At 45.3% G+C, this 17,210-nt stretch overlaps 1 protein-coding gene across 4 annotated transcripts in view; it reads right to left on the reverse strand.

Annotated features, from left to right (window-relative positions):
• Positions 1-16,664, reverse strand: part of LOC113416622 (synaptotagmin-like protein 2) — a 46,570-nt gene extending 29,906 nt beyond the window's left edge. For 2 of the 4 annotated variants that reach the window (XM_087972050.1, XM_087972048.1), the window contains exons 1-2: positions 1,824-1,969; positions 505-1,039 (exon numbers count right to left, since the gene is read on the reverse strand). In XM_087972050.1, coding sequence (XP_087828176.1) covers positions 505-605 — 101 coding nt within the window. In that variant the 5' untranslated portion in view covers positions 606-1,039; positions 1,824-1,969. Of the gene's footprint in view, positions 1-504; positions 1,040-1,823; positions 1,970-4,865; positions 4,987-16,555 lie in introns of those variants that run through there. The other 2 variants (XM_087972047.1, XM_087972049.1) reach the window with 2 other exon arrangements.
• Between the last annotated feature and the right edge of the window lie 546 nt (positions 16,665-17,210).

A 17,210-nucleotide genomic window follows, 5' to 3' on the forward strand; every position in this document is an offset into this window, starting at 1 on the left:
GCTCTTAAGGTTCTATTCCTTGCTTAGCCTTTCTTTTCTCTGCGCAACTGCAAATCTTTATCAAAATATGTCAAAGTCAACGGACAGAGGCCTCATTACCACCTGAAGATGCCCACATGACCATATCCAGAACTTTTAATTAGAAGAATCTTTTGAACTTTGGGGGTTGGGAACAATTCCATCCCTTTGTATATGTGATCTGCGCGCCTAATTTCTTAGATTCAGAATTTTACCTGAAGCTACCACTTCGATTTTCAGTAAAAGATTTCTTTCCTCTAATCTATGGAGTCTAAGTATTTCTTTCTTGGATTTTGAATGGGGCACAGACTGACACCATCCATCTCAAAGTTGACAAAGTTGAACAAAGACTAGCTTAGGGGGAAGGACGAATTTTCTGGTTCCTCAAAAGCAGAAATCCCCTCTTCTGCTACCACCTGGGAAACATAACCTTGTATCTCTCTGTACACATGAATAGTTTGATCACTGCCAGGAAGTTCCTCCTACCTGATCCGGTCGCTGTCCTTTTTCTTGAGCTCCGCATCCCTCTGCAGCACCCTCATCAGCTTGCCATACTCTTCCTCGGTCAGAAAACTGAGGTCCAACATCTTCTCCTTGATGTCCCACAATCCAGCCCAAAGGCCAGCACTTCAGACGTACAACTAGAGCAGTGAGCTGGTCATCGACTCTGAAGCTGTCTGAAATGCCAAGAATTCAGGCCAGGCTGAATTCAGCTCAAGGACCATTGGGAGGGTCCGGTTGGTGCCGTAAAGCTTGAGTCTGCCCAGCCCCAACTGGACACTCTTCTAGCTGGTTGGTGGAACGATGAAAATGCTTCTCCACGAAAGCCTTCCTACTCTTCTTCGTCTGGGGGGGAAGAGGGAAGGGGGAAAGTGCAAGCCATTCGCATGAGTGGTCCAAATGGCTCACTCAATGGTGAGTTTTAAAGGATGGCAACAGCCCACTGGAGAACAAAGTCACTGGCCATTCCGGTGTCAGTTGCCTTCAGTCAAAGAAGTCCGCTAGTCCCGTTTTCTCACACCTGCAGAAGACGGGAGGGAGGGAAGAAGGAAGGAGGGAAGAAGAAAGGAGGGAGGGGGAAGGAAGGAAGAAGGAAGGAAGGAAAGAAGGAAGGAAGGAAAAATTAAAAGAAGGGGAGGAGGGAAGAAGAATAGAGAAATGGAAGGAAGGAAGGAAAAATTAAAAGAAGGGAGGAGGGAACAAGAATAGAGAAAAGGAAGGAAGGAAAAATTAAAAGAAGGGGAGGAGGGAACAAGAATAGAGAAAAGGAAGGAAGGAAAAATTAAAAGAAGGGAGGAGGGAAGAAGAATAGAGAAATGGAAGGAAGGAAGGAAAAATTAAAAGAAGCGGAGGAGGGAACAAGAATAGAGAAAAAGAAGGAAGGAAGGAAAAATTAAAAGAAGGGGAGGAGGGAACAAGAATAGAGAAAAGGAAAAATTAAAAGAAGCGGAGGAGGGAACAAGAATAGAGAAAAAGAAGGAAGGAAGGAAAAATTAAAAGAAGGGAGGAGGGAAGAAGAATAGAGAAAAGGAAGGAAAGGAGGAGGGAGGGAGGGAGGAAAATTAAAAGAAGGGGAGGAGGGAAGAAGAATAGGAAAAGGAAGGAAGGGAGGAAGGGAGGGAGGGAGGGAGGGAGGGAGGAAAAATTAAAAGAAGGGGAGGACGGAAGAAGAATAGAGAAAAGGAAGGAAGGAAGGAAAATAAAGGGAGAGAGAGGGAGAGTGGGAGGAAAATGAATGTACTTGAGATGATCTTCTATACAAAGACAACATATGGCAATCCCCTGTGTAAACTGGGAATATTTACCTGTGCCTGAACACGTGAATTCAAGCAAGCAATATTCTGTGTGCTGATTGTGTGCTCATAAATGAAAGATCTCTTCATGGAAGAGCAGAGATATCACTCCCTGGGGAGTGGAGACCTGTCATTAAATTCCCCAGATGTGGGACTTCCTGCAAAGAAAGAGGCTTCTGCACGCTAGGAAACAGGAGGCAAACCTACGGCCTCTGGTCTCCTTGTTTGACCTTTGTGAAAATCTCACTGAAGTTTTCTTCTCTGGGTTAAAGAAGAGAAGGAGGCTGTAGCTGTTCATTCCCCCACCCAACTGAAGGAGAATGGTTGAAGGAAAAAAAAGGGGGGTGCAGAAGATCTTTTTAGCACATGATTTACATTGTCTTGATATAATGAAGCTCTGATATAAAAATGGGAACATGTTATTGTGGTTAGAGTGCAGTACTGCAGGCTACTTCTGCTGACTGTCGGCTGCCTGCAATTTGGCAGTTCAAATCTCACCAGGCTCAAGGTTGGCTCAGCCTTCCATCCTTCTGAGGTGGGTCAAATGAGGACCCAGATTGTTGGGGGCAAGAGGCTGACTCTGTAAACCGCTTAGAGAGGGATTGTAAAGCACTGTGAAGTGATATAGAAGTCCAAGTGCTAATGCTGTTGCCCTTCCTTCCTTCCTTCCTTCCTTCCTTCTCCCTCTTTCCTTCTCTCTCCTCTCTTTCCTTCCTTCTTCTCTTCTCTTCTTCCTTCCTTCCTTCCCTTCTCTCTCTCCCTTCTTTTCCTTCTTCTTCTCTCCCTCCCTCTCTCCTTTTCCTTCCTTCCTTCCTTCCTTCCTTCCTCCTCTCTCCTTCCCTTCCTTCTTTCCTTCTTCCCTCTCCTCTTCCTCCCTCTTTCCTTCCTTCCTTCCTTCCTTCCTTCCTTCCTTCCTTCTCTCTCTCTCCTTCTCCCTTCTTCCTTCTTCTCTCCCTCCCTCTTTTCCTTCCTTCCTTCCTTCCTTCCTTCCTTCCTTCCTTCCTTCCTTCCTTCCTTCCTTCCTTCCTTCCTTCCTTCCTTCCCAGGGGTTAGAATGCAGTATTGCAGGCTAACTCTGCCCACTGCCAGGAGTTCGGTTCTGACTAGTTCAAGGTTGGCCCAGCGCTCCATCTTTCCAAAGTGGGTAAAATGAGAACCCAAATTGTTGGGGGCAAGAGGCTGATTCTGTAAACTGCTTAGAGAGGGCTGTAAAACACTATGAAGCAGGATAGAAGTCTAAGTGCTATTGCTATAAAAACAGGAAATGTCATTTTAATGTATGTCGATTAGTGTGCATTTAAAGCAGGGGTGGGCAAACTACGGCCCGCGGGCCACATCCGGCCCGTTGGTCTGTCCAATCCGCCCGCCCTGAAAAAAATAGCTGGGCGTGGCGTATTGCCCTGTGCCGCGTGGCCCTCAAAGCTGCAAAACAGTGCGGAGCGATCTAGGGTAGGAAAGAAAAGAAATTTGCAAAGGCCTCGGCTGGGAGTTCGAAATCACCTTCGAGTGCGACCTCTCCGAAGGTGAATCCACGCCAGATCCCCCTTTTTTTCCGGGGCTTCCAGGCTTAAACTTTGCAAAGGCAAAGCTCGCAGGCTGGAGCGTCTTCCCGCCGAGGAGCGGGAAGGGTTCCACCGGCGGGCGGGCGAGCTGCTTGGAGCCACCTAAAGCTAGGCCACTGCTGGTGGAGCCTTGCCCTGCCTTGGTGCCCGTTTCCCAGCTTGGCGGTCCTGCTCGGGCGGCACTTTAAAAGCCTGCTCTCAGCACCGTGCAATTTCCCAGCAACTTCGGCTTCGCTTTAACTCTGCGGGCGCTCGCACCTGGCCCCGAGCCACGGGCGGGAGGGGAAGCCCGGCGGGCAGGCGGTCTGCTTGGAGGAGGCGACCCGGCGGCGCTCGGCTTCCCCTCCACCGTGTGGCTCGGGGCCAGGTGCAAGCGCCCGCGAAAGTTAAAACGACTGGAGCTGCGCGGAGCCGACCGGCGGTAGCAACTCCTGACTCAGGGGGCCTCCGAGGGAGGGAAGGAGGAGAAGAGGGTGGGGAAGGGGGGGGAAAGGGTGGGGGCGATTCCCAAAAATCTTGTGCTGACCCGGCCCGTCTGTCAAATTTTAAAAGTCAATGCGTTTGAGCCAAAAAGTTTGCCCACCCTGATTTAAAGTGACAATGAAGTTCTAGAGTCTAACTCGTCCTTACGTCAGAGGTCTCCAAACTTGGCAACTTTAAGACTTTGTGGACTTCAGCTCCCAGAATTCTCCAGGAGAATTCTGGGAGCTGAAGTCCACAAATCTTAAAGTTGCCAAGTTTGGGGACCCCTGCCTTACGCTAACAATTATTGCGGCATCCCCATGGTTATGTGATCAAAATTTGGACGCTTGGCAAGCCTCATATATTACAGTGTCCTGGAGTCAGATAAATGCCATCTGCAACCTTCTCAACTGCCTTTCAGCAAGCAAAGTCAATGGTGGGAAGCCAAATTCACTCAATGACCATCTGATTCACCTAACAACTGCAGTGATTTACTTAACTATGGCAAAGAGGTCATAAAATTGGTTGTGATTAATTTAACAGCTGCTTTGCTTATCTACCAAATTTGATTGAGGATCATCTGTAACTGGGCTCCGTAGCTTAGGTTTAGGGTGATCCATGAAGGAATTTCATTTTTATCAAAGTTTTCTGAATCTTGATCCTTCTTTTTAAAACCTACCAAGGCAGCTAGAAGTTGGTTATTTTATTTAGACTCCAACCTTCTTCGGAGATCTAAATAGGTGCTTTGTAGAGTTCTTTTGATTTCATCCTGGGGTGATAGATTATATGGAGAGGCCATGACTGCAGAATTCACATTAATTCCAAGAAATTTTTACTAACTTGCAGTACTTACAGTCCAAATTAAATCCCATTGATAAAGCCTCAAATGATTGTACAATCTACAATTCAGGATTGTAGAATCAGCTTGTAAACAGGAGCAACTTCCTGATCACCAGACCCACTGAACAAAGTAAGGCCCCTTAAAGGATTTTACGTTAGGAAGTCAAGGTAAGTAAATCAGCGAAGCTACCTTCTGAGAACCGAACGCCGCTCAGCCTTGGAATAAACCTGTAACTGATTCAGGTCTCTATAACTGGAACATTACGCTTCATATTATGTTTATCCTGTCTTGCAATCCTGTTAACACTGATCTGCAACAATGGATTATAAATATAACAGTTACTGAGGAAGCCCACATCTTAAAACCTTAATGCTTTCACATTCCATTGAATTCTACAGCATTCCTGGCTCTAATAAAGACTGGAATTTCCAGACTGGACGCTCCCTCTCTCCCTCTCCACCCCCCTCTCCATGTGTGCACACACAAAGGGAGATATAAAGATACAGACAAGGATATATATAATGGTCAATGTGTCTATACTTAGAAACATCAGAATCATGCCAGCAATGGTATTCCACGGAAGCAAAAGTTAGGCTTTGAAGGTATGGGACAGGAAGAGTATTGGCAGCTTTGTCCTAAAGGTGCTTTTTCAATAGGCAATTGGACTTTGTTTTTCCTGGAAGATGTTTCACAAGAAGCTTCTTCAACCATGGGACAACCATGACCTGAGTGACTGAGAATCTCCATAGACCTATTTGCAGCTTTGAACTTTGGGGTTGGAGAAGACTCCTGAGGAGATCCCGAACAGCCAAGCAAAGAAACCAGTGGGTCATCAAACAGATCAACCCAGAGATCTCACTCAAGAGTTCTCACTCAAGACACCAATGGCCAGGCTGAAATTATCCTACTTCGGACACAGTAGACCTCTGGAGAAGGACCCAATACAGGACATGATGGAAGGAAAGATATGAGGATGACCAACAACAAGATGGACAGATTCAATTACAATGATGGAAGAGCTGAAGGACCGGTTTAGGAACAGATCATTATGGAGAGAATACACCTATGTGGTCGCTAGGAGTTGACAATGTCTTGATGGTGCAAAATCTATCCATCCATCCATCAATCAAGGAAATAGATATAGATATGAAACCTAACTTGGTGTAGTGGTTAAAATCACCAGGCTAGAAACTGGGAAACCATGAAACTTGTGTCTGGGTGACGTTGGAACAGTTCCAGGAAGAAGGCAATGATAAATAAGTTCAGGAAATCTTGCTAAAACCTGCATAGACTAGTCCCAACAGTCATCAGGATTTGAATCCCTTCCCTCTCTCCATAAATAGTCTGGACCTAATATCTGGGTACAGGGGATCCATCAAAAGTTTGGACTTGTAAGAATACGCTTCTTAAGATAGATAGATACTGTAGATAGATAGATGGATGGATGGATGGATGGACGGATGGATCCATCCATCCATCCATCTATCCATCCATCAATCCATCCATCCATCAATCCATCAATCCATCCATCCATCCATCCATCCATCAATCAATCAATCATCTATCCATCCATCCATCCATCCATCCATCTATCCTGTCATGCCCTTGGTAGAGTCGGACTCTGAGGGACAGGAGGAACAGTCGACAGGGAGTGGAGGTGTGACTCTGGAGGTTGTGGAGGAGGCTGGGGAAGGGCAGAGGCCGGCTGGACAGTCAGAGGAAGAACCAGGCCCATCCCCTCCTCATCCTAGGGCATGCAGGGAGGAACGGAGAAGGAAACAATTTGGCTTATGAGAGAGGAAGTGGCCATGATCCCCCTCATTATTTGCAGCTGGGGAGACTAGTATATAAGAGAGATGGTTACAACACAGTGTTGCCAGAAGCAAAGCATGTTTTATTTTGGGCTGAAGTTATCTTGGTTGGCGTCCTTCCAACAGACTGTGCCTTGTTATCTCATTGAATTTAGTAATTACTTATCCTGGTCCGTTGTGGAAATTTCATCATTGTAGTTTGTTTGGTTTTTTATTTCACCTCTATCTGCTCATTAAGTTTGGACTGTATTGCTTTCTTTGGAGGACTATTTTTGAGTAAGTTTTATCTCCAACTGAGAATTATTGAACAGTGGGGCCAAGTTGGAGGCATTAAAGGACATTTATTTACATTTTGGATTTTGTTACGTTTGTGTTAACACTCCGGGTCATCACACATCCATCCACCTATTCCGCACATTGCCTGGCTTAACCATGAAGCAGAAGAACAAAGCAACAGCTTTAAAAAACTATCTGTATATCTTGCACACCATGCATGTGTTACCCCTTTGGGCAATTTGTGGGCTGCTGTTTAAACTATGGGTGTAACAGGCATATACCAGTTTGGTGTAGCGGTTAATGCATCAGACCAGAAACTGGGAGATTGTGAGTTCTAGTCCTGTCTTGGGCACAAAGCCAGTTGGGTGACCTTGGACCAGTTCTCTCTGTCCTAGGAAGGGGTCAATGGCAAACCACTTCTGAAAAGCCTCGCCAAGCGATCTGTGCAGGGACTTGACCAGACCAGCCTCCGAGAATCAGACACGATCAAAAGGAAGAAAAATAACTTCTTAGAAGGAAAATGTCCCATTAAGATCCCCCCCTCCTTTGCCAGATTAGATGCAGGCTCTGCCCTGGGAACCTGCCATGATTTGTCAGGAACAAGAAAGCCAAAAATGTTTGGGCTTCCATGTTTTTGGAAACATTTAAGTCCAGCTGTTAAAAGTCGAAATGGTTTTCATCCTTTTTCAGCACCCATCCGTGCCAAGCCCCTGCCTTTGTTGAACTTGACATGAAGCTGGCCGCCAAGCACACACAGCTTTGTGCTTAAAGTTAATAAATAACCACAGGGCACAGAGAAGACATTTTAAATTTTGCGTGCCACATTTGTATACATTCTGATCTTTCCTGTTGTTGGAAGAATTTTCCTTCTGGGTTCAGTTCCAAGCGGGGAAAAAGACACTGGAAACATGAAGGCTGTTTGGAAAGATGGTTTAATGGTGGACAGGACCCCATGGCTTGGAGCTCCAAAGTGAAAAGGACGATCACATGCTTCAAGAGGTTGGGTGAAGGGAAAAAAAGGGCCAAGATGCTGAGAGACCTTTAATTATATACCCTCTGTTGGGCCACACCTTAGTATTTCCTGTTCCTCTGTAAGAAATGGATTCCATTGGCTGTCAGACTCCCAGGGTGCGGGAGCTGGACCATATGGCTTCACCTGAGTGCTGGCTGATGCAATCTTCCCAGGCCAGGTGGTGAGATGGGTAGAGGTCTTTATTATGTAGAATACTCTGGCCCAGGCCTTAATGGCCCGCTCATTAACAAATGTAGGGGGTGAGCTTCTGCTTCTGAGGTGAGCTTCTGCTTTTGAGTTTCTACTTCTCTTTTTAGGGGAAATATTCTGCCTTTTTAATATTTCCTAGGATATTTCATTTTTCTAGGAGAGGGGTGGGTGCTAACTTCCTACTTTGTTAAGATATTCTTTATTTTCACCTTCAAGTTTTTGGGAGAATGGACAGTCTGATTTCCTGCAAATAGATGCAGTGCTAATGGGAAAAAATACATTTCTCTGCCAAGATTGAAGAATCTTTGGACTGAGACAATACCCGTAGTCCTTGAGTTCCTTTAGTGACCGTTAGAAGTTACAAAATCACTTGAAAGCCAACTTGTAACCATTTTTCACACATGGCCATTGCAAGCATCCCCATGGCCATGTGATTCAGATGCTTGACAACTGATTCATATTTATGACTGTTGCATATCCTGGGGGGAGGGTCATATCACCACCTTTTGCAACCATCTGACCAAGCAAAGTCAAAGGCGAAGCCAGAGTCACTACTAACCTAACAAGTGCAGCGATTCACTTAACAACGGTGACAAGAAAGGGCGTAAAATGGGGCAAGAAATCTCACTTAACAACCGTTTTGTGAATATCTGGGGCTGAATTGTGGTCTTACGTCAAGGATTACCTGCAGAAGCTACCATTGGAGAACTGAGCAAATTCTGACCTTGGAACATCCTGTTGGAAGTTAAAACCACCCTTCTCCTAGAAAAATGAAATATCCCAGGAAATACTAAAAAAGGCAGAATATTTCCCCTAAAAAGAGTAGAAACTCAAGAGCAGAAACACCCGAGAAGCAGGAGCTCATCCCCACCTTTGTTAAGGTCTGGGCCAGAATATTTTACATAACAAAGATCTCCAGGTAGAACCATAATAGGAATTGCCCCAAAGCCCTTTCAGTGCATCATCATCCAGCAAGGTTCAACCAAGCCTGAAACTCAGGACAGCCTACAGAGTTGTCCCTGCATGGCCCCATGGGAGTCTGACAACCAATCAGAATACGAGCTCCAATTCAAATCCCAACAAAGGTTATAAAACCCAGGCAATCTCAGCCCTTCTTGATCTTTTCTTTCACCTAGGAGCATGTGATCATCCTTCCTTCTTTGGAGCTCCAAGCCGTGGGGTCTTGTCCACCATTAAACCATCTTTCCAAACAGTCTCCATGTTTCCAGTGTCTTTTTTCCCACCTGGAACTGAACCCGGAAGGATAATTCTTCCAACAGTGGAATCTTGTTCCTCTTTCCCTTTTTTACCCCAAATCTCCAGCTCTTTCCAAGAATATTCTCAGGATCCCCAAAAGTGTTGGGATCTTGCTATTTTTCTCCCTCCTGAAGGATTGGACCGGTGTTTCTGAAGCTTGGGAACTTTAAGACAATGGTCTCCAAACTTGGCCACTTTAAGACTTGTGGACTTCAATTCCCAGAATTCTGGGAGTTGAAGTCCACAAGTCTTAAAGTGGCCAAGTTTGGGCACCTCTGCTATGTACTTTTGTACATCCGTCACAAAAAGCTTCCTTTATTGGGAGGGGAGAAAGAAGGAAAAAAAAAAACATTGGAAGCAATTTCGTCTTTGCTTGACTTTGTCAGATTAGCTGAAAATCTTGCAGGAAAAGTTTTTAACATGTTATTACAGGAAGATTTTTTTTTTTCCTTTCTTTTCTTGAAGGGGGTTCTCCAATTGGCCAGGCCCTTAGCAGCATCTGCCTGCCAGATGCCTCAAAAGGATCTCTGATTCTGCAAGAATGCCAGGAGGAGCAATAGGGGGTGCTAAGGTCCAGCAAAAATCTAAAATAAAATAGAATATCCTTCACAAAATAAATCAAGGCCTCCTCTTTGTTTCTTGTTTCACCTTCTCTGCACTGATCGAGCAAATCAACTGCCTGAGAACATCCCAGCTGGCTGCATGTTTTATATCAGCCTTTGGAGGAAGAAGAAGGAGGAGGAGGAGGAGGAGGAGGAGGAGAAGGAGAAGGAGAAGGAGAAGGAGAAGAAGAAGAAGAAGAAGAAGAAGAAGAAGAAGAAGAAGAAGAAGAAGAAGAAGAAGAAGAAGAAGAAGAAGAAGAAGAAGAAGAAGAAGAAGAAGAAGAAGAAGAAGAAGAAGAAGAAGAAGAAAAGGGATATTTAAAATCTATTATTCTCTTGAAAGGAGCCATAAAGAGTTCAAAGAAAATATTTGCTTGCCAGGCAGTGCAAGCAAGCATGAAAGGAAGAAAGCATATTCCCGAATAGAGGCTCCTAGGAAACAAATGGAAAGAAATGAACTCAAACTGCCCAAGGAGCTGCTGATATAGTTTTACAGAGGAATTATTGAGTCTGTCACCTGCACCTCTATAACTGTCTGGTTTTCCTACAGCAAGTTAAAAATTATAGACCTATATCTTTACTGAACTCAGACTGTAAAATTTTTGCTTCAATTTTGGCAGAAAGACTAAAAAGATACTTAAATAATTTTATTCATACTGATCAAAATGGATTTCTGCCAAAGAGACAAATCAAAGACAATGTGAGAATCATTTTGGATACTCTGGAATATTTTGAAGCACACCCTGAGAAGCAAATGGCCTTGATGTTTCTAGATCAGGGGTGGGCAAACTACGGCCCGGGGGCCACATCCGGCCCGTTGGTCTGTCCAATGCGGCCTGCCCCTGAAAAAAAATCACTGCCATTGGTCTGTCCAATCCGGCCTGCCCCTGAAAAAAAATCACTGCCATTGGTCTGTCCAATCCGGCCCTCCCCTGAAAAAAAATCGCTGGGTGTGGCGTATTGCCCTGTGCCGCGTGGCCCCCAAAGCTGCAAAACAGTGCGGAGCAATCTAGGGGTAGGAAAGAAAAGAAATTTGCAAAGGCCTCGGCTGGGAGTTCGAAATCACCTTCGAGTGCGACGTCTCTCGAAGGTGAGTCCCCGCCGATCCCCCTTTTTTTTCCGGGGCTTCCAGGCTTAAACTTTGCAAAGGCAAAGCTTGCAGGCTGGAGCGTCTTCCCGCCGAGGAGCGGGAAAGGTTCCACCCAGCGGGCGGGGCAGGCTGCTTGGAGCCACCTAAAGCTAGGCTGCTGCTGGTGGAGCCTTGCCCTGCCTTGGTGCCCCGTTTCCCGGCTCGGCGGTCCTGCTCGGGCGGCACTTTAAAAGCCTGCTCCCAGCACCCGAGCAACTTCCCAGCAACTTTCGGCTTCGTTTTAACTCGCGGGCGCCAGGCATGATATTCCGCTCTGAAAAAAAAATCGGGGCCGGCCAAAAGAGACCCCCCGCTGCGCGCCCGGGGAATGCCCGCTGCTTTCCCTCGCCGGGGCCGGGCGGCGGCGTGTTGCACGGAGGCTGGTCTGTGGCTGGCCCAGCTCCCTTTTCCTGCCGCTCAGCGGCCTCCGCTCGCACCGCCCGGGCTGGGGCTGTCAGGAGTTGCTACCGCCGGCGCAGCTCCACGCGGCTCCAATCCTGCGTTGCCTCGGGAAGGAAAGGCAAAACCAGGAGCCGCTGCTGCCGTTGCAAAGCACCACCGCGGCTCTTCCTTTTTGCCTTTCCTTCCCGAGGCAACGCGGGACTGGAGCCGCGCGGAGCCGCGCCAGCGGTAGCAACTCCTGACTCAGGGGCCTCCGAGGGGAGGGGAAGGAGGAAAGGGGGGGAAGGGTGGGGGGGCGATTCCCAAAAAATCTTGTGCTGACCCGGCCCGTCTGTCAAATTTTAAAAGTCAATGCGGCCCCCGAGCCAAAATGTTTGCCCACCCCTGTTCTAGATGCTCAAAAAGCCTTTGACAATGTTGGTTTACTGCAATTGATACAAATGGGCTTCGGTAAGAAATTTATCCAAGCCATTGAAACAATATACCATGAACAAACTGCAAAGGTGATGGTGAATGGAGAATTAACAGAATCCATAGATATAAGAAAAGGGACAAGGCAAGGCTGTCCATTGTTGCCTCTGCTGTTTGTGCTAACATTGGAAGTCTTGAATAGGAATATCAGAGAAGAAAAAGAAATAAAAGGAATGAAAATTAAAAAGGAGGAGTATAAATTGTCAGCTTTTGCAGATGACCTGGTATTTATATTAGAAGACCCATTGGAAACAGCACCCAAATTAATAGAAAAAATAGAAGAATATGGAAAAGTATCAGGTTTGAGAATAAACAAAGACAAAACAAAGATATTAACAAAGAATACGTTAGCAAGACGAAAGAAAGAGTTGGAAGAAATTTTAAAAATACAGGTCACGAACAAGGTTAAATATTTAGGGATTCATATTACACCAAGATGTAGTATGATGAAGGAAGATAACTATGTTAAACTCAAACAGCAGATTGTGACAGATTTGATGAAATGGGAAAAATTGCAATGATCATTGACTGGGAGAATATCCACAATTAAGATGAATATATTGCAATTTTATATGATATGGGATTTGTTTTACCAATGGTTGGATAAAAAGGCATGGTGATATAATAGACTAGATAATTTTGTGATAGAAATTTAATAGACTGATATAAAACATAATATAGATATATATAACCACTGGTTGAAAGTATAACACAAATTTTAAGATAAAACTTGGAACATCTCATATAAAATGATGAAATAAATACCGTGTTTCTCACATAATAAGGCCAGGCCTTATTTTTTTTTGAGCCCCGAAAAAACGGGTAGGCCCTCTTTTCGGGGGTAACTTAATTTCCCCCCTTTCATCCTCATCTAGAGCGCCCCGCGGGCAGCCTTGCCACCAGCCGCTCCTAACGGGCGATCATGGCGAAGCGCAGAGAGCTCCCTACTCCCACCAAACACCTTTGCTGCAGACCCAAGACCTTTGGCACCTGCCGCTGTTGCTTTCCCTTCTGCCCATTCCGCTGCCGTTTGGAGTGCCATTGGAGCTGCCGCCGCCGTTTGGAGTGCCGTTGGAGCTGCCTCTGCCGTTTGGAGCCACCGCCGTTTGGAGTACCGCTGCCACGTTTGGAGCTGCCGCTTCCGCGTTTGGAGCACTGCCGCTGTTTGGAGCACCACCGCCATTCCAAACACGGCAGCAGCTCCAAACACGGAAGCGGCAGCTCCAAACGTGACGGTGGCACTCCAAACGGCGGCGAAGACTCCGCTTCTGTGTTTGGAGCTGCCTCTGCCGTTTGGAGCCACTGCCGCCGTTTGGAGTGCCGCCGTCACGTTTGGAGCTGCCGCTTCCGTGTTTGGAGCTGCCGCTGTGTTTGGAGTGGTGGCGGTGCTCCAAATGGCGGTGGTGCTCCAAACAGCGGCAGTGCTCCAAACGCAGAAGCGGCAGCTCCAAACGTGGCGGCGGCACTCCAAACAGCGGCGGCGGCTCCAAACGGCAGAGGCAGCTCCAAACGGCGGCGGCAACTCCAACGGCACTCCAAACGGCGGCGGCACCTCCAACGGCACTCCAAACGGCGGCAGCAGCTCCAATGGCACTCCAAACGGCGGTGGCAACTCCAACGGCACTCCAAATGGCAAGTCCCCCCACCCTTCCCCCTATTTTGCATGTTTTAAACTAGGCCTAAATTTGGGGGGAGGGGCTTAATTTGATTTTATGCCTAGAAAACATGCTGGGTCTTCCTATTGGTGGAGGCCGTATTGTTGGAGAAACACGGTAGTTTAGTCATGGATGATTAACAACTGATAAATATATAAGCATAGTTCGATAATGTGAAGACTAATATAAATTGTGAGTAAATGACTACAAAAGGATAGCACAAAAGATATGTAACCAACTGACACACTGTATGTATATAAAATGGAAGATGGTTTTATGTTTTTATGTTTTGTATGTGTTTGTTTGTTTTTAAAAATAATTTTTTTTCTTATATAACTGTCTGGTTTGGTTCTGCAACCCAACAGGACAGACACAGACTTCAGAGGATAATTAGGACTGCAGAAAAAACAATGGCTACCAACCTGCCTTCCATGGAGGACCTGCATACTGCAGGAGTCAAAAGAGGGCTGTGAAAATATTTACAGACCCCTCACATCCCGGACATAAACCGTTTCAACTCCTTCCCTCAAAATGACGCTATAGAGCACTGCACACCAGAACAAATAGACACAAGGAGAGTTTTTCCCCGAATGCCATCACTCTGCTAAACAAATAATTCCCTCAACACTGTTCAACTATTTCTAAAGTCTGCACTACTAGTATTATTAACCTTCTCATCACTCCTTATCACCCATCCCCTCCCACTTGTGACTGTATGACTGTAACTTTGTCGCTTGTATCCTTACAATTTATATTGACTGCTTCCTAGTATGATTTGATTGCTTATTGTACCCTGTGACTATTATTAAGTGTTGTACCTGATGATTCTTGACTCTTGATGAATGTATTTTTTCTTTTATGTATACTGAGAGTATTTGCACCAAGACAACTTCCTTGTGTGTCCAATCACACTTAGCCAATAAAGAATTCTATTCTATTCTATTCTATTCTATTCTATTCTATTCTATTCTATTCTATTCTATTCATTCTATCCATTCTAAAAAAGTTGGAAAAGGAGAAAGGGAGAAAAGAGAGCTAACTTTTCAAGATCTGAAAGAAAGTGTTGTACCTTATGATTCTGGAATCTTGACAAATGTATCTTTTCTTTTATGTATACTGAGAGTATTTACATCAAGACAAATTCCTTGTGTGTCCAATCACACTTGACCAATAAAGAATTCTATTCCATTCTAATTGCAGATTTTTTAAAAAAAAAAAACCCAAAAAACATACACCATCAGAATGAGACCAAGTGAGGACACCTCTGGAAGGTAGGACTGCTGAGCTGGCATAAATTAACAAAGAAGCCTGTGTGGTTATTGCCACAGACAGCTTTTCCACCCTACCTGCAATTTTTCAACCACTTCCTGCACCCCCCCCCCCCAAGGCCAAGACTTGGCCAATATCCAGAAACAACTTCATTCTTCTGAATGCTTTGATTGTCTGACTTCACAAGTCTCCACTGAAAAGCTTGCAAGAAACTTCCTTCTCTTGTGGCCTCCAAATCATTATGATTTATTAGATAATAAAATAATCATAGATTATTATTATTATTATTATCATCATCATTCTGCATTCCAGGTTTCCAGAGTCGTATCTCCAATCAGCTTGCAACAGGAATCTTGCGCTCCGATTTGACTCTCTGCTGGGTTTGGACGTGGTGGTTAACCATGGTTGTGGAATAAACCACCATTGTTTGGAGTCATACAAGAGGCTGAGCCAGAGACATAGAAGGCATATCGGGACATGAATAAGCGCACGATCGTGCCTACTGTCCCTGTCCTATTGTCCCCAATTATTAGTTCCTATTTCTTGTATTTAAACTTATGTTTATTCTTGTTTCTGTTATATTGTAAGCTTTTGACAAATTAATAAATAAAAATAAATAAATAAATAAATAAATTCACTGATATGTAAATATAGTTGGTGCACTGACATCCACAGAGGAAAACAGAAAAGGCAATGGAACCGGTGTCACAGTACAGTCCTGAATTAATGGCACAGAAAATTGGTGAAGAAAGTGAAAAATAAGCACATCCTTGATTTGAGCGTGATTTTAGATGCCCCTGTAGTCTTCTTCTATCATTATTCCTCCCCCTCTTCTTCCTCCTCCTCCTCTATCTATTTTGCAACCCTAGGGCAGTGATGGGATTCAAATTTTTTTATTACCGGTTCTGTGGGCGTGGCTTGGTGGGCATGGCTTGGTGGGTGTGGCAGGGGAAGGATACTGCAAAATCCCCATTCCCTCCCCACCCCCGCTAGCCTGCTTTCCAGTTCCATTCTCCTGTGCAGGGCAACCAAAGAAGATGTCAGCCAATCAGCTGGGACTCGGGAGGCAGAGAAGAGGTGGGGTTGGCGGGGTCAGTCAGAGGTGGGATTGGCTGGTTCTCCGAACTGCTCAAAAATTTCTGCTAGCGGTTCTCCAGAACTGGTCAGAACCTGCTGAATGCCACCGCTGCTGTGGGGTCCCTTTGTTGTCTCTTATCGAAGCATCAACCAAATCTCTGACTTGGCTTAGCTCCCTTTATGCGCAGGAAAGATTAGCTGGTTGCTGCCACTCAAGATACAAGGAATGACACCACCATTCCTTCTCCAAGCACCGGAGATCTAATTTATTTAGGAAAAGGAACTGCTTGCTTAACTTTCTGTAATAAATGTTGGATTCTATGACAAGGCTGCAACTCAGAACAGCAGTTTAAATATTTGGATACTGCTTGAGTTCTGTAGCTGGAGTCTGTTTGTCTAGCACAGGAACACAGGATGTAGCCTCCTCGTGTAATTTCTCTTCTGTTTGATCACAAACAAAGCAGTTTGGATTAATGGAAGACCACACAGACCTGCAGCCTGTTCGACCTGGCAGATACGTGACAAAAGATGTAAAATGGCTTGCTCTCAGATGAGTATTTAAAGCCCGCGTTGGCTGGAAAAGATAAATGGTCCCTTTCAGTGACCTGACAGTGGTAGGGATCAACAACTGAAGTGGAGAAAGAATCCGGGTCAAAACTTGTGAATTTCAGAACAAAGGCAGAGAAATAGATTGAGGCAGCAGCTTACCAGATCTTCAAGCCTGGGTTCAAATGCCCACTCAGTTAGTGGACTTCATGTTTCTCAAACTTGATAACTTGAAGACTTTGGAGTTCAACTCCCAGAATTCCCTGGCCTCTGTAGAATTTGATATAGCGGTTACAGCTCCAGGTCAGAAACCAGGAAACCGTGTATTCTGGTCCCACCTTAAGTCATGAAAGCAAGCAGGGTGACCTTTGGCCATCATTATCACCCCCATCCACCTCATAGGGCTGTTGTAGGGAAAAATAGAAGGAATGTTGGTTGGATATATTCACTGTCTTGAATTACTTGTAAAAAGTAATAAAAAAAACTTTATTAATAAAAAATAAAAATGAATAAACAAATAAATAAAGTCACCAAATATGGGAAACGCTGGATTAAATGAATCTTTGGTGCTTGGCAGAAACATTGGCAAATTGCAGAATTTCTAAACCTATTTTTGTCAGCCCTAAAGCCTAACCAGGATTGAAAAGACAATGGTGGTACAGTGGTTAGAATGCAGTACTGCAGGCTAACTCTGCCCACTGCTGGCAGTTCGGTTCTCACCAGGCTCAAAGTTGGCTCAGCCTTCCATCTTTCCAAGGTAGGTGAAATGAGGACCCAGAATGCTAGGCTGACTCTATAAACCACTTAGAGAGGGCTG

The sequence above is a fragment of the Notechis scutatus genome, chromosome 10, assembly GCF_049901735.1.
Source record: "Notechis scutatus isolate UNSWTSFEM ecotype Mainland chromosome 10, rNotScu1.2, whole genome shotgun sequence".
Taxonomy (NCBI): Eukaryota; Metazoa; Chordata; class Lepidosauria; order Squamata; family Elapidae; genus Notechis; species Notechis scutatus.